The 24460-nt window shown below is 36.5% G+C and overlaps 1 protein-coding gene across 1 annotated transcript in view; it reads right to left on the bottom strand.

The window, feature by feature from the left end:
• Malrd1 (MAM and LDL receptor class A domain containing 1) overlaps positions 1–24460 on the bottom strand; it is a 602535-nt gene that overhangs the window by 433863 nt on the left and 144212 nt on the right. Inside the window, exons 16-17 of the mRNA XM_051205714.1 lie at positions 23637–24004; positions 17738–18150 (exon numbers count right to left, since the gene is read on the bottom strand). Coding sequence (XP_051061671.1) covers positions 17738–18150; positions 23637–24004 — 781 coding nt within the window. The remainder of the gene's footprint in view (positions 1–17737; positions 18151–23636; positions 24005–24460) is intronic.

The following is a 24460-nucleotide window of genomic DNA, read 5'->3' on the forward strand; positions in this document are numbered from 1 at the left end:
GAGAATTAACAGCACAACTGAAAGCCTTAGAACAGAGAGAAGCGAATTTACCCCACGGGAGTAGATGCCAGGAAATAATCAAGTAGAACTCAGATGCAGATGGAGAGGACAAGACCAGGCAGCATAAATACATAGAGACAGCTTACCTGAACAAGGAGGAGCTAAGGGGCCACCAGACTGATAGCTGGGAAGCCAGCATGGGACTGACTCAGTCCCCCCCTGAATATGGGTCTCAGCCAGAAGGACTGAGCAGTCTAAAGGACCTCAGACAGTGGAGACAGCATGTATCCCTGGTGCACAAAAGGACTTTGCGAATACATCCCTCAGGATAACTGCCTTAATCTAGAGACAGGAGAGAAGCCCTAGTCCCTACTTCACATGACCTGTCAGATCTACATGACCCCTACTGGATGGCATTCCCCTACATATGGAATTGGGGTGGGGGGATGGGAGGGGAGGGTGGTTAGAGTGCATTTAGGGCAGAGAGTGTAAAAGGGAATGAAGGAGGCAGGGAGGGAGGGAGGGAGGAAGAGAGAGAGGGAGAGGGAACTTGGATCGACATGAAAAAATGCTTTCACTGCAAAATTTAAGTTCAAGGACAAGTTACTGGGGAAAAGGATTTCTATTTTTGTTTCCACAGAAAATGAAAAGATGTGGATTCCTTCCAGACTAATGTGGTTTGATCAAGCCAGACCTCCTGAAACAGAGTACCAGGTGATCCTACATTCAAAACAGCTGGACAAAGCAGCCTTACAGACTACAGCCATAATTTCTGAATCTTCTTCAAATCCCCCATGACAGCGCCCCTTACCAGCAGGAAGTAGTTTGGAAAGAATGACACCCAAATTCCCAAATATTGTCTATAAATGTTTGTTTTCATTTAAATGGACTTGGTTATATAAAATAAAAAAAAGAAAAAGAAATTTAAAGAATGTCAATTGTAATAAAATGTACTAAACATTTTATACAGTGGGAAGTCTTTGTAATAAAACTCATACTTCATTATTTTATATTTTAACATACAATTAAGAAAATATTATTAGTATAATTATTAAAGTTTTATTCTGTTGAGGGTCATTAATTTCTTAATGATTTTTTGTTGTGTTTTACTTAAGTCTTTGTGCTTTTATGAAATTGAAAAATGTAGCACCCAGGCTGCCAAGATAAGAGAGATTCAGTTCTGTAGATACAAGTCCCTTTAGAGGTTACAGAGTCCCACATGGTCATCCCTAAACACAGGTACATTCACACAAGTAACACTAAATGGACTTAACAGGGAATATGCACATGTACACAGTAATATATAAAATGTATTATACATTATGCATATGCATATATGTAACAATAAGAGCTATGGGAAGGGTCAAAAGTTTGAAAGGGAGTCTAAAAAGGGATATGGAGAAATTAGAAGCAAAAGGAAGCATGTACATGATGTAATGCAGTACAATGTTAATGTGCATATAAGTGAGTATTTTGATTAATATATAGGATCAGCAGAATGACCTGCTGTAATTGTTTTTATCTGAAATGCCAGACTGAGATATGTTAAAGAAATTAAGCATAAAATACCGTAGGCAGATGGGATGGCTAGTCCTGCACCTTTCCTGAGAAGCACAATAGAACCAATTCTATTGGTAGGTGTAGGTAAGCTAGCCATGATATTATGAGCGTGGGAGGAATGTTCCCCACTACTCATCTATCATGAGGTAGCATGGATGGAGGAGAGATTCACCCCCTCACAGCCCATCAATGCCTGAGACAGATGGGAGAGCTAATCCTTAGGCCATAAGAGTGGGAAAGCTGGCCCTGCCCATCATCATCTGCAGACTCAGGAGAGTGACCCCTATGCAATGATAGGCAATGGAGTAGAGTAGGCCCTGAAGGTATAGGTATGGGGAACTGACCCTGAGGGCATAAACACAAGAGAACTGGCCTAATCCTTTGCTCATCACTGCAAGGGGTGAACTTGCCAGGACAATGCTGAGGAGTGCACCCTGGTGGTGAGACAAGGGAGGGCTGGTAGGCAGAAAAACCGGCAATACCCAGGCCCAGAATCAGGGTTATGTGTTGGTCCAACCCAACATCCAGCCCATCTATGATCTGCTGAGCCTGCAGACCCAAAGCTGCAGAATCTCCACCACCCAGGGCAACAGCAGGATACCCAAGAGGAACTTATTACTTATGATAATAAAATATACCTAAAACACATCTCATAACAGTTAAACGTAAATAATTTTAAAGCATATCTTAGAAAGCAAATTACTACCACTACCCAAGGAAGGAACAAAATTGAAAATAGAAATTATATGTAAATGTGAAGAATTAGAAACGGGCTCATCATTATTTAATATTTCAAACTGAAGGAAACTAACTTCAGAATTCTTCTTATTCTCATGACCATAACTACATTATGCTATTCTTCATACTGAATATAGAATGAAATTTTCATTTTAACACACACTGGAAGTACAAAAAGTTACTATATTGGGAACTAGTAGACAGAATATTTGCTTTTTTACTAATTCCTACTTTCTAAGTTTTTCTTAACTGCCTGATATTTTATAGGGTATTTTAAATATTAGTAAATTTAAATTAAAAGTTTTAATAAAATGATTCTCTTTAATATACAGCAATGGAGTCTATAGAGGTAAAAAACTTATGGGACATAAAAAAATGATAACATGTTCAAGATAAGATGTTATTACCTACAAGTTTTAGGAGGGCACAAACCAGCTGAGGAAAACCTTTTCTTTTTCCTATTTTTAGGAAATTGTAAGAGGGAAGGAATATAGAAGCCCCACCTCATGGATCTGAGCAGTGACACTACTCTATAACTGAAATGTATCTTCATGCTGACTTATGGGCTTTTGATTCTACCTGATACAGCAAAAAGTAATGAAATCACTCCATACTTCTTAAACCATCATAATTGATCTGCTAACATTAGACTGTTACTTTAGGTAAATCACTTGCAGTGTATAACAATATTTGAACTAACTGTTGTCTGAAGATGCTACTTTATCATGAACAAAAAGACACGTGCATGTTACTTTGCTGTAGTGTGTGACAAATAGACTTTTGTTTCTAAGGTAATTTCGGCTAGTAATTAAGAATTCAAACAAAAGTCCTGGAGAAAATTCTCAATGGCCCCGGCATATTACTTATTGATAAAACATATTTATTTTGATCTTATATTGGAGGGCAGTTACAAAAATAGTGCTCAGTATTGCCTACATTCCTCTCACTACTTCCCACAGTGAAAAGATTTTACATAATAATTCTCGCTCTTCCATGAGAGAGTAGAATCTTGCTCTCAAAGGCATGGAGAATTTATGGAAAGACACAGCACCTGAGAAGTAAAAAATAGCTAAGTGAGCATTAGTCATGATTTTTGTGTTTCATGTCTACACAAGCAAAACTGTAGCAGAAGAAAAAAAAGAGTTCAAAGAAAAACAATAAGCAAAGATATGTTTTGATCGTGGCTTCTGTGACTCATCAGGATCTTGGTCCATGAAAAATTCTCCCTCACATAAGCTTCCTGGGAAATATTTAACATGGAGATTAGGGTATATGATATTTTCTAAGAAAGATCTGAGAGTGTTATGGCTCAGTAGTAAAATACTTGCTGTGCAAATATGAGGACCCAAGTTTGGATATCCAATACTCACATAAGTGCTGGCTGGACAGGATGTCTTTCATGCCAGTACTTGGGAGGCAGAAATAAGGATTCTCCAAAGAAAGCTAGAAAGTTAAAAGATTCCTAATTGGCAAACTCTAAATTCAAGTAGGAAACTTAATCAATATGTAAGATACAGAGTAATAAAGGAAGACGTCTGACATTCACCTCTGCCTTCCACACGTGTGTACACATACCTGCACACAGGTGCCCAAATGTGAACATGCATACATAATATGCACACAGTTAAATACTTGCTGTAAAAACAGGAGAACCAAAAGACAAGTAAAAATAAAAAATAAACAAACAAAGGAAAAACCTAGGGACCCAAATAATGGAAACTAAAATGAAATACAATACTGAGGAGTTGAGCTTTGATGTGATCAAAATTTTGTCTTTAGTCCTGACTCTTGGATGTTCCTTCAAAGTTGTCCTAAAGTGAGGAAGAATTCCCCACTTTCATATCCTGACTTCTTCAGATATAGAATGCTCTAAAAGAGCACCATTAGCTCTAGCATCCATCAGCAGGTAAGAATCATTTTAGATGGAAAATTGGCATGCTTTCTCTCAGTGGGAACTAGTGGTAACAAAGACGTACCAGAAAACCATCAGTAACATGAAGGGGATATATAGGGGAACTTCTGATAAACTGTGGTGATAGAACACATGGGTGGCCACAAGGAAATAAATCTTACTGTTTGACTGGAGTTTTTCTGTCATATGCAAACCATAAAATTGCAGTGATAGTCAATGAGAAAGGATAAAGTCCCATATGGGAGAAAGCTACTGAATCAGAGAATGAACTTACAAGCATCATTTGCAAGTAAGTTTAGAGACACACTAAAACTGAGGATAAGGCCATCTTTCAAGAAGAGGTCATCCTTGAGAGCCATGAGAAGTACACAGAGAGACCAGGCAGGCATGAAGGCAGCTGAAATAGAGTACTGAAATGGAACCCAAGGAAGCAATATGATTTACATTTATTTTGGTACTAACTTCTGAAGACATTAAAGAAAATTTTACATGCACTTGTTTCTCTATAAAATTGTAACTTTATTAGAACATTTTTTTCTCTCCTTTGCTTAATACCCCCTAACATCTTGTGATACAGCTGGAAGAGACGTGCTCATGCCAATACAGAAATCCTGCCTGACTCTGGCAAGCTGTATTCTTTTCAGTTCCTTACTACACTCATGTTTGACTTTTATTTAAAAAACAATAAAATTCAACAACAGAACAATCCTCACTACAAACACTTGAAAATTTTCAAATATACCCACAGTCATTCCCTACGCAGCTCTGTTTAAAACCTTTCTTTTTTTAAAAAAAATATTACTATGTATATATGCTGTGTATTTAAAACAATACTGTGACTGTTAGAATTATTAAGTCATTTAATTAGGCACTGTAGTACATAGAGCCACAAGAAGATCCTACAAGATTTTTAACTGGCTTCCATTGGAACATTGTGTTAGTTATAGTTTTTATTGCTGATATGAAACTACCTTGACCAAAAGCAACTTGGGGAGGAAAGAATTGATTTCATCTTACATTTCCAGGCAACAGTAGATCAAAGCATCAATCAAGAAAACACACTACCTGTTTGACCACAGACCATTCATGTTGGGGGAATTTTCTTAATTGGGGCCTTCTCTCTCCAAATGACTAGCCTGTGTCTAGCTTAGCTATAAAACTAACCAGCACACTAATCTTTCCACCAATTCTACAAATAAGCACATTTCTATGATCTAAAAATAATTGCCACACTGCACATGTTTATTCAAAATATTCATACAGTTTATACCCATAAGCATAATGTATTGCTGATAAAATCTATCCATGTAAAATGTACAGTTAAGTGTATGATACCATCATGTAGCTAAAGCTGTTATAAAGTCACAGAAAGTTCATCACAAGATGCTCTCCCAAAATGCATTTGATCTCCTTGTGTATAACCCACCAAGGCTACCACCAATTTTTGTGGTTTTGAAGTATAATATTAGCAGACTCATAGACTGATGTTTGTGTTGTCCTTGTCTTTCACTGAGCATTAATGTTTTCCAGAGTGTTCCATACTGCTAATTTCAGTTCTAGCTTCCGTTTTCTTGCTGGGTGCCATTTCACTTACTGAATTACACAATGAGTTTATCCATTTGAATGGTCATCATTCTCTGTGAACTTCAGGCCTAAACCTTTTATATCTTTTTGGGAAGAATGGAATTCATTTCACACAAAGAAATTTTTAGTTTAATGTTATAATAAACAAACCATTTTACAATGTATTTGTAAATTCTTTTGAAGCATGGTCTCATAGCCCTAACTCAATGAACAACTCAAATATCCTAAATTACAACTGTTAGTATGGTTCTATAGAAGTGTGGTATTTTGTTTGATCAACAGAAATTTTCTGTTTTCTGTTTATCAAAAAAAAAAAAAAATACCACAGTTCTATAAAACAGAGATATGTGCCTCACAGTTCTGGAAGCTATGAAATCCCATGTCAAGTTATCTGAATATAGATTCATAATTTGCCACTTTATATTGGCCTCATCCCTGAAAAAGGCTAATTCTCCTTCTTCCATCAGTCATTAGTTGCCTATTTTTCTTTCTGAGTCAGTTTCTATTGCTGTGAAGAAACATCATGACCACAGCAGCTCTTATAAGGCAAACATTAACTGGGGCTGGCTTACATTTTCAGAGGTTTAGCTCATTATTGTCATGGCAAGAAACATGACAGCATGCAGGCAGACATGGTGCTGGAGAAGGAGCTGAGGGTTCTACATCCTGATCCACATGCAACAGGGGGAGTCTGTGTGCCACACTGGGCATAGGAGACATCAAAACCTGTCTCCACAGTGACACACTTCCTCCAACAAGGACTCACATCATAATAGTGCCCCCTCTCTATGTCCAAAAATTCAAATGTGTGAGTCTACAGACACTGTATCTATTCAAACTGTCACATTATCTCAACACAAAAAAAATGTTGATAGCTCTCTTCCTGTACCAACATGATAGGGCATCACACCGTAAGAGTATATAAGTTTTGTGTGTGGAGCCTGTACAGCAGCATGAGTACACGTGTCTATCTCATCATGTGTGAAGGAAGAAAAAAAATAATAAACTTTTTAGCCAGCCACTCCCAGGATAATTAATGTACTCCTTTGTTTAGGGTACCCATCCCTATATGAATTGGAGCCCTCAATTTAATCATCTCAAAATGGTTCCACCTCGATATCATGATGGAGATTGAGTCTACATGAGGTTTGAATGGGGCTATTAAAGCCAAATTCTATTCATAGAAAACTGTCATAGACAGAAAGTAACTCGGAAACAGAGAAATGTCGATTTATCAAATATTCAAACTAAACAACAGCTGCAGACACATACCATAGTATTTTCTAATAGCCGAGAAGTTTGGAGTTATGCAGTCTAGGCCCTATATTTCTTTTTTTCATCTTATTTTAAATTTCCCTCTACCTTTCTTCTCTGTTCTCAATCCTCCTGGAAATTGATTCAGGGCTATATAGTCATCTGTCACCTTGACTATGTCAGAATAACATTAACTTGTATTATTGGGTCTCCCCTCCTGTTGGGACAAGGTTTTAATTTATTTATATCATAGCATAAATAATAGATCTACTAGGCCACTGCAACACAGACCTAAAAATTTCAGGTTCAAGTTAAAGTCTTCAAGATGGTAATAATGAAAGAACATGTTTCTTAAACAAATAATGCTTAATAAAGAAAGATGGAATGTGTGCTTAGGAAAGGAAAATATTCTTTAAAAGTATTCACTTCCATTCCAAGAACATCATCTTGACGCATTCATAATCCATTTTTAGTTTGGCAAAAGCTGATAACACTGCTTTGAAAACAATATTAGAAAACTGTCCATAAAGCATCTCATGAGCAAGATGTAAAAGGAACAGTGGTTTACTTTAGACACAGATATGCTAAGAAAGAATTAGAATAATAATCTGTAATTTTCTTCTATTGTGTGTAAAGGAGTATTTCACTAAAATCTTTTTTAAAATACATTTAATTGGAATAGAATTATATTTTACCTCCTCCAGCCCCACCCAGCTACCTCCCATGAAACCCTCCCATGAACTCTCACTCTCCCTTAGTAACCTGTGCTCACAAAAGTATACACACACACACACACACACACACACACACACACACACACACCCTGCTGAGTTGCTGAGTCTGTGTTTGTTGTTTGTAAATACATAGTTTCAGAGTGGCACTGGACAACTAATAAGTGGTTCATCCCCAAGAGTGACAAATTATCCTTTTTTCCCAAGTCAGTACTTACCTGTAGTTATTCTCAACTAACAGAGTTTGTAGGAAAACCTAAATCTCCAAGCAGACACTAAGAAACAATGCATTGTGTCCCTCATCTATAGGAAACCAGTATGATCCATAAACAGCTCTGGAAGGAGGCCAGCCTCAGAGTGTAAATTGGTATAGATCGCTGTGCTCTATCTAACAGATAGCAACACAATCACTTCTGTTGAATGAGAAAAGGGCTGAAGGCACAAATCAAGATAAAGCAATCATCTGACAAAGAATTTCAAAAGAGGCCCAGACCCTCTTCTCAGTGAACACTATGTGACACATCGATTCCCACTGAAGATAAAAGCCGGATTCATGTGTCACCAGTATCAGCAAGAGGATTTAGTTCAAGGTGTTATAATTCTCTAAAAATGCAGAGGAAAGGCAAACCTGACATATTTCATGTGATGGAAACAATGTGGCTCTGTAGAGACAAATCATTCAGGACATATTTCATCCCATTATTCATAGTGAGCAATACATCAGAGAGAAGCTGCCGTTTTGGTTGTGTGTCGAGAGCGTTTGTTGGTCTGGTTAGGATTATTTGTATCAGAAATGAGATGATGTGTAGACTTTTCAATGAGATAACCCAGTCATGGTGTTTGACACGCCCTCCCACCTTTACATAGTATGTTTAAACAGTCTTTGTAAAGTGGAGGTGAGTGGAGCAGGTGCTGGCACACCCAGCCTGTGTATACAAGGCTCCAAAGGGCAACTATATCCCACAGAAGAGATTTCAACACAGCTGTCTGCCAGTGCTGCAGCTTCAGCCTGACAGAATCCACCAAATCATACAGGACTGCAACAGAGGCAAGAGGCATCATGCACTTTGTTCTAAATCTAGTGAGAGGTGGGGCAAAGGGATTTGGCAAAATTCCTCTGTAGAAAGGACTAAAATGCGGGTATATTTCAAAGGAGTAAGGGGAGGAGGATAGGAAGAAAAGATAGAGGAAGGAAGGGAGAGGTGGATAGATAAACAGAGGAAGGGAGGGGAAAAAAGGAAAATGAAGCTGACAATATTTAAACTCATAATAAAATTAGCATATTCATGTTCACACTTAGTGTCTATCTTTCAGGGCGTTTTGTTTTGTTTTTTGCTTTTTCTATCGTTTGGCAAATTATCAAAAAATCATTCCTGATACCTGCAATCTTTCCTCTCTGTCTCTTATTATATAAACATTTAGTATTGACATATATATATATATATATATCTTTCAAATTTTTCTGCATATCTCCAATGAAGAAAACCCTTAGCAATATCCTACTATAATTACAGAGTATTTAATAAATATGTTGCATTTATTGTTACAGAAGTCCTAATAAATTCAGGAGGATTAAAAGAATAGATTTAAGATATTGGACTTGTTTTCTAAAGTATTCCTAGCAAATTACTAGCAATTTTTTATCACTGTTTATCTGCTCTGCTTCTTTTTTTTTTTTTTTTTTTTTTTTTTTTTTTTTTGTATTTTCTATTTTTGAGACAGTATCTCCCTAGTTAGGCCATGATGGTCTCAAACACATCATGTCCTGCCACTGCCTCCTATGGGATGGGATGGTGTATTGTCACCATGTCTGGTTAACTGGTCAGACCCAACTGAGTCCTCTCCTTCCTTGCTTACTGCTATTTGTAAAATTGTCACTTTACATCATTTTGTTTTTTTTGTTTTTTTTTGTTTGTTTGTTTTTACAGATATGATACAAAAGACTGGGATAACATTTTAAAGCAGGACAACCTCTGAGATATTGAAGGTGGTAACCCAAGATTGAGGGAGCAGTGCATAGCAACACACACATCTTTGACTGCTGGTAATAGAGAGCTCATGTTAGAAAATTCCTTCTAAAACCTTCCCATGTAAATTCTCTTACACTACCCATACTTTGAAGAAAGATGTTATGTAAAGTGACATAAAATTTATGCATTCAGCACTTCTGTATGTAATTTCAGAGAAAGTGAGATGAAACTAACATTTGTTAAATATGGCCCTAGTTTATTTATAATATAATTTAAGCATTTGTTTTTCATCTAGTAGTATTAAAAACCAATGCAACATTGGTTTTTATAGGCATATCCCACATATAAAATATAAAAATATAACAAATAATTAAAGTATTATTTCATCTTTCTCTATAAAATTTACTCATTCATTCATTTTTTTAAATCACAATTGAAACAGGTTTCTAGAATGTACCAGGAGACTTTCTAACTTAACTTTCAAGTTCTCTGCAGCCAAGGATAGCTAAGGATGTGGTCCACTAGAAAATCCTGAATGTATATAACACACTTGACACTTTTTGTCCCTTTTCTGTAGATGTGGTTCTCCAATATGAATTTCATAGAATACAATGTCACATTACAATGCCAAAATGTTGGGGCACCTTTCATTCAAAAGCTCCTGTCCTAGGTCTACTTTGTGTATAATTACATTCTTCAGGGAAAACAAAGAGAAGTTGTTGATAAAATAAGCTACCAGTAAAGATCAGTGGATTCTGTATTGTCAAACAACCAATAAATTGGAATAAACCCGGGTGATGTAATACTTTTCACTGAATGCCACGAATACAAAATCCATACCAAGGATTCATTCTTACAAGAGAAAAACAAAGGGAATAGAGATCTCAATTCAATATAAGAAGGCATGTTCTATCTATAGACAGTATGGAAAACTGCACAAAACAAAGATTCCTGAACCCGGTGGTACTAGAGCAGACCTGGGTGGAATCCTTGGTGAGAAGAATATTGTTTTTTAGAAAACATTCTTTCTCTGTCTGTCTCTTTGTCTCTCTCTCTCTCTCTCTCTCTCTCTCTCTCTCTCTCTCTCTCTCTCTCTCTCTCACATACACACACACACACACATACCCTTCCTTCCCTCCCTCCCCTCCAGCCCTCCCTTCTTTCCTTTCTCCTTCCCTTCTTTGCTCCTTCTTCTCTATCTATGGGCTGTGGGACATGGGGATTCTATAGAAACCAAAAAAGGGCATTGTATCACCTAGAACTGGAATTACAGGTCATTGTGAGACACCCAGCACAGATGTTGGAATTCAAATTGTGATTATCTACAAGGACAAAAAGTTTTTTGAAGTGTTGAACCATGACTCCATCCCTAAGAATAATCTTAATGTTAAATACATTAAAATTTCATGTTCTGTTATTTTGATGTAACATTTTTCATGAGCCACCACAAAAGTACCTGGAAATAACATAAAGTAAATACATGAGAAAGTTACTTTTTATTAATTACCTAGACTATCAATGTAACACCATGGCATATAAGTGATGGTATATGCAATAAAGAATGTATGACTAGAAAATTTCTTTTCATGTCAGTAGTATGCTGAATGTATGAGCTGAAACATCTTTAGAAGTTAAATTTTGAAATTTAGAAGTTAAATACTTTTCAAAATAGCTAGGATAAAGTTTCCTTTCTCACTCATTTAATTCAACAACCTCTACAATTAAAGCTGTCTCAAATGCTTTTTTTTTTTTTTTTTTTTTGACATATAAGTCCCTAAGGCCTTTCCCTTGGAGATGTCATTCTGCTGAATTGATTTTTCATGGAAATATGCTGATGGTTCAGTACCAGGAGAAAGTGAGAGGTCTCATCTCAAAATCATTCTGGAAACTATTGAGTTCTGAGAAATATTGAATAACTTTGGTTTAATGCAACAAACCTTATTGAACACATTAGTTACCAAGAACTTAGAGTAGTAAGAATTCCCTGAAGGAAAACAACAAATCATGTTCAAGTTGACTTTTAAGTCTGCCAACTAAGTCCCATCAAGTACAGTACTTAGTTGTCATTTCTTAGGGTCACAAATTTTTATGTTGGTATCATGGCCGTGCTCTACAATAAGCAGAATACATGACAACATTATCATAAGGAATAATAGGCTTGAAAGCACCAAGTCATGCCTACAGATATTCCTCAGTCTGTATCAGCTAAAAGATATAATTACTCCTAGAAATGTCATTTGTCATAACCTGCAATGTATTTAAATACACTATTCCTTTTTTAGTATTATATATGACTTAATAATTAGTATAGTAAGAATGTTAGTATAGCATATTATTATAATATTGGAAATCAAGTCCTACAAAATTTAGACACATTCCAAAATGTGTTTCAGATGTTACAATATATAATTATCAGTGTTTTCTTAGGTTTTTATATCATAATTCATTATGACTCAGAAAATATGAGAATACTCTGTAAAGGATGCAGCATGGAAAATACATAAAAATTTTCATGTCATTTATTAAAAGAAAAGATTTTTGGGATGAATGAGTCATTTTCCATGGCTCATGAATAAATGTAGATTTTTCAGACAATCTGGATAATGACTGGATCAGACAAAGTAACTAGTTTCCTCCACTAATTAGTGGAATCATTGTTTGAGTTGCTGTATATTAGATAAAGATATCAAATTGTTCAAGACAATGTTATACTTTCAATGTATAGGCTTTTACTATTTTGATTTTCATGTCTAATGTGTAATTTTTTAAATCATATGAATAATAAGGAAAAAATAGACCACAATGTCAAGATCACCGAGGAGAAATTCAGGAGACCTAAAACTTAGCCTTTCTTCCTTAATTCCTGTAAGGATTTAGAGACAATAACTTCATTTCCTTCAGTAGACTGAGGAATAGGGGCCAAATAATACCTCACTGCATATTACTATTCTAATTCTAGACCGGGCTTCCATTGAGAAACAAAGGCCGTCTCCTGTTCAGATTGATGACAGCTGAAGACTACTCAGCCTTGTGTAATTAGCCACATGATTATTTTTCTATTTTTCTTTTATTGGAAATGTAATTTTCATATAATATATTCTAATTGTAGTTTCCCCTTGCCCAGGGAAATGATTCTCCAGAATTATTCCTGCCTTACCCTCCCATTGAAATCCACCCATTTCTCTCTCTTCTTAGAAAAAAAAATATGCTTCTAAATAATATGAAAGACAAAAACAAAGAACAGAACTAACAGAATAAAAAATATACCCAAGGAAATATTAATGCCAGCTGCTCTTGGGGACCAGGGATGCTTACCACAGAGGCATTTTGAAATTATTTTAGAATGAAAATTAAAAAATGTAAATATCTTCATGCTTCCTTTTTAAACTTTTTATTGCTTTATTTTTTTATATATTTATTCTATATCCCTGTCCTTACAGACATATGCTGGTAAGAGTTATTTCTTTCCTTTTACTATGTGTCTCCCAGCGGTGGAGTTTAGGTAGTGAGGCTTGAAGGTAAAAATCCTTACTCACTGAGTCATCTCACCAGCTCCCAAAATCCTTACTTTCCAAAAAACATTTATGCAAATTTTATGAAAACAGTAGTTTGATCACGAGAAAAGAACACATACTATTGTTAGCTATTTGGGGGGTCATTTAAAACTATTATTTAATGTAAATATAAAAAGACACAAGCCTGTCAAAATAAATTGAGAATATTTTAAGTAAAATTCACAACTACTGAATTTAAAATACTAGTATCCAAATGTCAAAAGATAATTTATAGATTAATCTCTCTGTCCCTCTCTCTCTCTGTCCCTCTCTTCCCCCCCTCTCTCTGTGTGTGTGTTTGTACACACATGTGTTTAATGTATGCCTGTGTATATTTGGGCACTTGAACTACAGCTCATGTGTGGAGGCAGAAGATAGCCTAGGGTGTTTGTCCTGCATCTTGTTTGGGACAAGGACTCTTGTTCACCACTGCATAAGCCTACTTAGTCGACCCATAAACCTTTGAGAAATATTCTGTCCCTGACCATGATTTCAGTATAATAGAATTGAGAATATTTACAATTGCAATCACATTTATATGGTGTCTGGCTTTGAGGTAGTTTCTGGAGATTTGAACTCAGCAAGCACTTTGCATACTAAGCCATCACCACAGCTTTTTCAAAGATATCAGAATTGTTAAATCATCTTCTTATAAAAGCTAACCATTGTTGCCATGAACGAAATAATTAGTTTAGCAACTTAAAATTTCTAATAAATTAAATTACTTGTATACAATGTGATAAAAATCAAACTAAATGTGCAAATAATAGTCCTAACATCCTACTTACTAAATATGACTTCATCGTCTAGTCAAACAATAACTCAATAAACTCTTACTACACATCTGAGTTACAGACACTGTACAAGGTAATAGAGTAATAAAACTGCAATGTAAATCATAACTCCAATAAAACACCTCCATTTGTAATATATAAAAACTCAACAATAACCCAATTTTCCAAATTTTACAAAGGATTTCAAAAATATAACACATATTAACTGGACAACTAATCTCATGAAAATGTGTTCAATATAGGGCCACAGCAATGCTAGTTAAAACTACAATTGGATGCTTTCATTGTCTTTAAAAGAGCTAAATTTAAAAGACTAATGATGTAATAGGCATTGGCTTAGATTTGGAACATTCATATACTGTTGATAGGAATGAAAATTGGAGAAATTTAAAACCAAGTAATAGTCTCAAATGCAGATACATCAGCCAATCATCTCCATTTTACTCCTCTATGGAAATGAGTCATTGTTTATATAAATAAATTTACATACCTGTGCAGGTATGATTTATTTATAATATCCCATACTGCAGTTACCAAGTTAACTCAAATAGTATGCTTTATACAAATGATTTTGACACATGCTGATGCATAAATAAATCTTAAAATAATTATACCAAATGAGATAGGTGATTAAAGATTTCATGCACTCTGATTCCCTTTATATAAAAATGTAAGATTCACAGAAAGCAATTGGACATAGGCATATGTTCATTATCTTGATTGTTGTATTGACTGAAATGTCCAAAACATAGGGTCAATTATGAATCAATTACTCATAATAAAATTCAGATGGGAATTTCAATAAATTAACTGTAATGATTTGTAGAGTCTTTATATGGCTACACATAGCATTGTGTTTATTCCAACTGACACAGACCGGCAAACTAGGAACCCTGCAATCCAATCCTATCCTATTCTTTTCATTTTAAGTGAGTGATCCAGAAATGTCTATGAAATTTTCTTTTAAGGAAATACTTCATGAGAACCTGGTATCTGCTGGCAGCCAAGTTAAGTAATTTCCCTTATGATATTACAGTTAATGAAAGCATTAATTCTTCCACTGTTTCTCAGAATAGAAACTAGGACTAGCTACTATGCAATGGAGAAAAAATGCCTTCTTGATTAAAATAAACTCCACTTGAGCTACCTTGACATATCAATACAAGATGCAAAATACACACTTATTATTTCTTGGGTATATTTCATTAAAAATAAAGGACTAAAAGAACTTTTCATTTACAAGTTCTTTTATTAGATGATTGGTTGGTTGAGATCAAGGATAATTTTTTTTATGTGAACTGCAGTATTCAATTTCCAGCTTCCACGTTTGGGTTTATAGTGCAGGCTGCTTCAGTAAGTCCTGCGTGCATCTTACTGTGAAGTTGCTTTCTCCAGGAAACCAGTTATTGAGTCACCTTCACAAGAAGAGTCAATACTTTAATAAGAGTTTGATCTAAATTACAAAAGACCTAGCAATTAAGACTTATTTAATATCAATGACTGTGTTGTTCCATGCTTTTGTGGCAGCCAGAAAGATATCACCCTAACCATGAAAGATTAGACCTCATGCTTCCAATTTATACTTCTCTGGACAAATTACCAATCTCCACGTGCTCTTTTACCAACTGAGTCACCATCAATGTGCAGTTGTGATTGTTAGCTGCTGCGGAACTATGTTTGAGTCTATAAAATAGTTAACACAATCTAGGCATTTAGATGGAGATAATGCTTTCAATATTGGTAACTGAAAGAGATTTAGCACATAAAAAATAAATACAGAACTTTGAGTCATGATAAATATATTTCTTATAGTACTTTATGCATGGATCTCTTTGACAAGCAGAAGGAAAAACAAATACTAAAGCTCCTATATGTTATAGGCTTCATTAAGTACAAGTAACAGAAGGAATGGCAGTCACTTGGCCATTTGTCAACTTTATTTTGATTAAGTCCCATTTCTTACAACCTTTTTGACCACAGGCAAATGATGACTTCTCAGACATGTACTCCCTTATATCTATAGAACCTCCAAAATATGGGAGGAGGGCCTCTGAATTAACTTCAGGGAATTAATGAAAAGCAAACATAAAGCACACAAAAGTCTACAAATTTGTAAAAAGACACATGTGTATTTGCACTTGCTAGTTTGACTTTTAGAAGACATCCACAAGGATGACCCCAACTAGGAATCTAAGCAATAGTGGGAGAGGCTACATTAAATGCCCTTTCCCTATAATGAGAATGATGACTATCTTAAATGCTATCCTAGAGCCTTCACCTAGTAGCTGATGAAAAAAGAAGCAGAGATCCACAGCTAAGCACTGAGCCAAACTCCTTGAAGAGAGGGAGGAGTGACCAAGAAAGGGTCAAGACTATGCTGTGAAAACCCACAGCTAACCTGAGCTAACCTGAGCAAGCAGGAACTCATAAACCCTAGTTTGACAGCTGGGGAAGCAACATAGGACCAAACCACACCCCATGAATGTAATGTGGGTGTCAGCAAGGAGAGCTGGGCATTCCACAGGGCCTCTGGCAGTGGAACCAGGATGTATCCCTAGTGCACAAACAGACTTCGGGAGTCCATTCCTGATGGAGGGATACTTTTTCAGCCTAGGTACATGGAAGAGTGCCTAGGGCCTACCCAAAATAACTTGACAGATTCTGATGATCCCTCACGGAAAGCCTCACCATCTCTGGGGAGTGGATGGGGAATGGGATGGGGGGGCCAGAGAAGGACATGGGAGGATGAGAGGGGGAGGAAACTGGGATTTATATGTAAAATAAGATGATTTATAATAAAATATATAAAAATAAAAATACCATAGGGCAATGTTGTTACATAAATTATTTAAACAATAAGTTCCTCCAGGTATAAGGTAATTGAGTCAAACTTGAGTTCTTCCTGAGAGAAGTCATGAGATATTTAAAATGGCATGTACTCTTTCTTGTAGTTTCACATGGCATAACTAATACAGATTTTTTTTTCAGTCACAAAAAACATAAATTGTGGCATTCACAGGAAAACTGATGCAACTAGAGATAATTATATTAAGTGAAACAAGCCAGAATGAAAATGTCAAATATAGCATGAATTCTCACATCTGTGGATTCCAGATTTTATATACATAAGACAAAATAAATATGAAGGAGGAGAAACGGCAGGTTACCAGGGGTGAATATGATTAAAGTACATGACATCCTTAAAATAAACTGTCTTTATGAAGCCCAGAACTATATGCAATGTATTTCAGCTGCTCACCTATAAACAGTTAAAATGTCAAATGATGTATTCAAAAGCATGTATTTATGAGTTTGCAGTCTGCAAAACTCACAGATTATGCCAAGCTCTTCTTTTTTCTGATGTTTTAATTTCAGTGAACAAGCACTTAACATTGGAGGGACCTGCAGCTGTTTCTAGTGTCAAGCGCTCATCTAAGGAGATGTTAAACATCCATTATTGAGATAGTCATGGAGCAAAGCAACTCAAAGAGCCTTAGTGTAGGCTCCAGTAAATGATGGGTATGTTTCAAAGTATCTTTGATCCAATTCCACCAGCTTTTAACTCAAGAATACAGGTATTTCACATTGCTTAGACAGTAGGAAACATTTCAAATATATATAATGAAACCCATTATCCTACCTGAAAGGGCTGCCTGCTGGAAATGGGGAGGTGTTTCCTTATCCATCTGTCACCTTGATCCCCAAATATCTGCCATAGCAGCTGTCCCCTGGAATTGCTCCAGATTCTCTGGTAGACAGCCAGCTGATAAATATGCTTTCCAAACATGTGGTAGTACAGGCGGAAGGTGCAGCTACTTGCTTCAGTGGCATTAAGGATCGGACTGAGTAAAATAGCTTTGTCTTGAAAAACCTGTGGCCCTGATGTTTCTATGTAGAGGTAATGTCCTTTGGCTGTACCAAGTGTGTTATCCTTCATCGGACCTGTGTTCAATGTTGAAGTAGGACCCTGGTTCCTGGTCCAGTCAAAGTCATCTTCCATACTTTGCTCCCAGTTACAAATTCCATTTTCAAAGTCACACTGTAGTTCAGGTGCTGAAAGGGGCATTAAACAATGTTTAATGGGGGAATGATTGATACTTGGATCACACATAGGAAAGCTATAGTTTTTAAATATGACACAAAGCATAGTTATAGAAAGCATAATTCCTAGATATCAAATAATATTCCATGGAGTGAAGATGAAATGCTTAAAGAGTTATCTTTTAAAATATTTTTACTGTTCATTCATTTTCATTTCTGATAATTTCCCCTCTGATCCATCAATTCTGATACCCTGGGTATGTGATTTAGCTTTGAGATAAATCACTGGTCTATCGAGCACAAGGACCTAGGTTTAATCCCTAGTGCAACTATTATCATAGTCTCAGTCAAATGACCATGGCTGTTTCATTATAGCACATTTGACTAGGTGCATTTCAAACTTAACTGAATGTGCCAATCAGGGAACATTAAAAGACAAATAAACAAAACCACTAAAGCTTAGAATTCACATATGAACCGTTGATTTAATCGACCAAATAGTTTTAAAAACTTACACTGGGATTCTTATATTGCCTTTGGTATGTGCACTTGTGTTTAGTGTATATGCTTGTATGTGTTCCTGTTTGGTAAGCACACACATGCATCATGAGGATACATGTGTTTGCATGGAGGCTATTCTCTTCTATCAACCTCAACCTAATTATTGCGGTTTTGTGTTTGTGTGTGTGTGTGTGTGTGTGTGTGTGTGTATGAGTGAGAGAAAGAGAGAAAGAGAGAGTATGCATGTTGCATATGTGTGTGGTTAATATTCACATCTGTACCTGAGGGTACTCATCCCTCCCATATAAGTGAAGATAGAGGACAGAGGAGGGCATCAGTGTATCTTTTTTTTTTTTTGCCTTGATCTTTTGATGTGGAGTTTTTCTGACTGGACATGGAACATGTGGGTTTATTATTGTAGGCTTTACTAGCAACCAAAAAAAAACCCAGTGCCTTTCCTGTCCTTGGCTCTCTCCATGCAAGGGTTATATGTATGCAGGGAATCATGCCAGCATCAGGGTAGTCATGTAGGTGCTGGTATCCAAACACCTGTTCTCATGCATATATAGCAAGTACTCAACTTGTGAGACCTCTTCCCCTTCTATCACTCACTGATGAGCTAGCTGTACTGATTGACCGAGGAGTTTTATCTCTGCTCTGCCACCCTTAATCTCACTGCTATGGTTACTCATGGCTTTCAATGTAGGTTCTAGGATTTGAACTCAGGTCCATAGGCAAGTACTTTCCCCTCTGAGCCATCAATTCAGTCCCTACATCAGGACTTTTTAATAATATCTCTCAGTGATTCTAATAAAGCTGAGAGTTGTTATTCTGTAATACTTCTAAATAAGGATCACCTGAGTATCATGGAAAAGTTGCTTACATCAAAGTGAAGTCCCAAATAAATTCCAGTTTATCAGAAAAAAAACCGAACATATTTCCAGGTACTCAAGAGGATTATCATGAGGGGTTTTCCCATATCTCATTCTAAAAGAGTATTTTTCATTTCTTCTCACCACAGTTCCAAATGTCTCTACATGCCTAAATCATGATCCTTCAATGGCAGCAGTACCATTTCTTTCTCTATGTAAAACTACTTGGTAATTCCAATATTCCCATTTAATCTAAACTCTTTTATCTGAGCCCCAACTATAATGGCTTACAGGTCTTCCTCATCCATATTTCTCCTTATCATACATTATCTTTCCTATATGTGCTAAATACTTGTGCCTTCTTCCATATCTAATTTTGTCCACTGTACATTATGTATACTATCAACTTTTCACTGTGTCTCATCAATCTGATGTTTTCATTTTATTTTGTTTTATTGCTTGTATATAATAATTATACAAAATAATGCATCTCATCATTAAATTCTCATACATACTTATAACATATTTTGGTCTTATCTACTAACTTCTATTACCCTTCCTTGACAACTGTGCTGTTTGAATGGGAATTATCCCTTAGGTTCATACATGGGGATGTTTGGTTCCTCAGTTGATGGAGCTGTCTGACAAGAATTAGGAGGTGTAGGAGGTGTGGCCTGTTAGAGAAGGTGTGTCTGTAAGGCAGGTTTTGTGGTTTCAAAATCCTACCCATTCCCAATGAGCTCTTTTGGTCCCCTATTTGTAGATAAGGATGTCAACTCTATTACTCCAGTGCCATGTCTTCCTGCATGTCCTCTTATCATCATGCTAATAAGTTATCAAGCCCTTAAATATAAATCTTCAATAAAGTCTTTCTTCTATAAGTTTTATTGTCATGGTTCTTATCACAGCAATGTAAAAGTAACTAAGTCAGAAGTTATTATCAGGAAATAGGCTATTGCTGTGACAGACCTAACCATGCTGGCTTTCTGAGGCATATGGAAGATTTGGGGACTTTGAACTAGGAAAGTGGTTAAACATTGTAATAATATATTAACAGGCCATCCAAAGAAGAGCTTCAAAAACAATATGGTGACACAACTCAAGAGTTTTCATAGGGGAACAATATTAGCAACAGAGCTAGAGAGTAGGAGAAAAGGTGTGGAATCTTCCTTCACAATTAGGAAAGCTACTGACGCCAGGGATGGGGTAGGTGAGTCCCTGAACAAAGGCCCGGAGAGTGAAGCTGTAAAAGCAAAGCTTGCATTGGGTTCCAGACTCCAAGATGTAAGAGGTGCCAGAGGCAGAAAATGTCAACCCAGGAGAGTGGCAGATAAAAAGTGGAACTAGCCCAAAAGAGAGAGGTGTGGTGTAGTCAGCAAAGGTGGAATTTTAGAACCATCTAAGTCTTTTGACATGAGATATCATAGCACTACAGGATTTGGAGTTTGTCCTACTGGGTTTCATTCTTGCTTTGACTCAGTATATCCTCATTATGACCCCATTCCTCGCTTTTAGAGTAGTAACTTGTATTCTGGACCATTACATGTTAGAGGTATGTGATTTGCTTTTAGACTTTACAGTGAGGGAGAGGGTAGTTACAATTAAAATAGTGCATTATGTCTCAGAAGAAACTTTGGACTTTTAAATTGCACTGTGGAAGACTATGGGGACTTTTGAAGTTGGACTAAATGCACTTTATATTATGATGTGACCACAAGCCTGTGGGGGTTATGGGGTAGAATGTGGTGGTTTAATTGAGAATGAGAATATAGGCTCATATATTTGGAATCTTATCTTCAGCTGATAGAATTCTTTGGGATGGATCAGAATGCATGGAGTTGTTGGAGGAGGTGTGTCACGGGAGGGGTGGGGAAGCTTCAAAGTTTCAAAAGACTCATGCCATCCCCAGTTAGCTTGGTCATCCTCATTCTTGTAGGTAAAAGTATGCAAGGTATCAAATATGCTCCATACCATCACTACCTGCCTGCTCCCATGCCCCTTACCATGATGGTCATGAACTCTCATCTGAAGCTGACAGGCCACAATAAACTCTTTCTTATATAAGTTGACTTGGCCAAGGTATCTTACCACAGAAATTGAAAATCTTTCCCCATTCCCTGATTCTCTTCCTCTATTCTAATAGTCCCCATCACATGCCATTTATTTATTTTTAGTATTTGTCTATGTGTATGTGTTGGCCTAAGTGTACCTACTTATACCACATTCATGGAGTAGCCTGTGGGGGTTACAATAGGTATTAAATTCTCTGTAACTGGAGTTACAAAGAGCTGTGAGCTGCCATGTGGTACAGGAAACTGAACCCAGGTCCTATGTAAGAGCAGTGTTCTTTATTGCTATGCTATCTCTCTAAAGCATGTTATCTATTTTCCATTAGATTTCACATGTGGCAGAAAGGATGACATACTTGTCATTCTAAGTCTAGCTTATTTCACTCAATATGATGGCCTCTAGTTCTATCACTTTTTCTGTGTACAACATGATTTTGTTCTTTGTGCCTGAACAATAGACAATTGGTTATAACACAACATTTAATATGTCCATTTATTGCATTGATGAACTTCGCGGCTGACTCCCTAAGTTGTCTCCCATAGCTAACATAGCCAAATGTATAACAATGCCTATTACCTACTTCTTGAACTCCCTCAGGTTTATGCCCAGTAGCAGTGTAGCTGAATCATGTGATAGCTCTATTTTGGGGTATGTTGATAAATCTCCATGTTGATTCCTATAGTAACTGCACTAATTTACATTCCCATTACATTATACAAAGGATGTTTGAGCTTTTAAACTTCTGACATCATTCAATCAAACTTAAAAGTAATTGATTAGGACATCATCAATACTCTATATTTAGGGTGGTATTAGAGTATGTTCAATTTTCAGGTCAAAATGATTTTTTGATGCCAGATATTTGCTTTGGAAAATTGTGGGATGAAAATATGCATTTGTGGGTACTAGGCTGAGAAGAGGAGATTTGGAATTTATAGGGAGTTTCACATGTTTGCTTCATTTATATGTTAATAGTTAAAATATAAATATCAGCTGTCTTTTAACTATTCATCTTGGTGATGGCTCTTCTTGTCAAAGGTGAGCCAGAGCCCTGAACAATAAATAGAAGTGCAGGTGAATCAAAGCAGCTGAGCGAGAACAAGCCATCTGAACAGACAGCCCATAAGAGAAGCTCAGACCTCATGAAAGGAGCCAGTGAGCAGATGACAGCAGCAAGACGGGCTTTAATCTGATGATTCCTCAATTGTGACTCATCAATCCAGCTGAGATATGAACTGGGGACATTCCAGGTACTCTTCAGGTGTCAGTCTTTGGCAATGAAGCAGAAGGGGGATGTCAAATTGCTGAGTTTTTGACATAAAACTGACACTAAAGCCAACAAGTTTTTACACTGACTGTCATCATACTGACTCCCCATTCAATCTTCTTTCCAAAGGAGAGCGTGGAGAATTCCACCCTTCAGTGGAGAACCATATCTCCAAGAACACTTCAGGAAACACAGCTTGAATGTTGGGACATGTGACTCATACTATATTCAGTTTTATTATTCTATAAAGTTACATCATATCTTTCTTCACAGTTCCAGTTTGAATTGCCATCATACATTTCATTAATAAATACTTGAACATCTACCTCTTCAGTTGACTGAGAAGCACATGAAGTTGAGAATTCTATAGTTTTTAATCAATGTATCTATAGGAGCTAGTTAATACACCTTCTTAAGAATGGCAAGAGGCTACCAAGACAATTCAGCCAGGAAAGGCACTTGTCACTACAGCTAATAACTAGAGTTTGATTCCAGCACCCACATAGTGCCTGTAAGTTGTGTTCTGACCTACACTCATATATGGCATTTATAATCATTCATATATGTAACATAGGAACATAAATAAACTAAAAATTTTTACTGATATGTTTGGTTAATTTGATCAACCAACCACACAGTATTCATCAATTTTTCAATTATGTTTGAGTCATTGGATAATTGGCTAAAAAGTAGTGAATCAATTAAGACCAATACCTCCAAACTATATGAGAGGAAAAACATAGTACCCTTCCTCTGAATAAAAAAAAAATTAACCCCAAATAACTTACCACAGCCAATCTCATCTGTGCGATCTCCACAATCATCTACCAGGTCACAGAGCTGATGCCTTTCCACACAAGCCTTTGTCTGTCCACACCAGAAGTGATTTGGCTCATCACAACTCTCAACAGGAAGAGGAAGAGCACAGTCTTCAAAACGAATGTCATCAACAGCAGACACCCCACTATAAACTGCCAGACTGACTTTCTCTAGGGACAGGTAGAAGGGCTGAGTGATGCGTCCTAGCTGGACAGTTGCCTCTGACCACTGGTCGCCTTGGTTATATAACACTCTCCAGAGGGCTGTGATATCTCTGGAATTTTCTAGATGTAGCTGCAACTCAGCTGCCCCCACTGACAGTCCATAGTTATAAAACCTGAAAGAAAATCAAAGTAAGAAATGAAAACACTATAGGAGAGGCTATACCTAGACGGTTGAAATTTGTACAGCTTTGAACTTCCACTCACACCAATTACTATTTAATTATGGTAATGGACATATTTCTTTCCTACAGTTACTGTAGCTGCTCATTTGCAAAAATGTATCTGTGGAGATACATACTGTATGGCTCTCAAAACCCTGGAAACCTCTTACAAAACACAGGGAGACTCCTAATTAAATTAAAAAACAATGGTAGAATGGAAGCCCTCCTTTAATCCTAAGAAATAAAATAGCCAATACTAGTAATATGCTATGAAGTTGAAATTATTTTAATTTAATGCAGTAGTCACTATAAAGTACAGCCACAGGTAAACCTTGAGTAGCTATCAAGGGCAGGGATATGCCTGCAGCCATTATCCTACTAGGATAATTTGCCACCATCCAATACTTA

The sequence above is a fragment of the Phodopus roborovskii genome, unplaced genomic scaffold (assembly GCF_943737965.1).
Source record: "Phodopus roborovskii unplaced genomic scaffold, PHOROB, whole genome shotgun sequence".
Classification (NCBI taxonomy): Eukaryota; Metazoa; Chordata; class Mammalia; order Rodentia; family Cricetidae; genus Phodopus; species Phodopus roborovskii.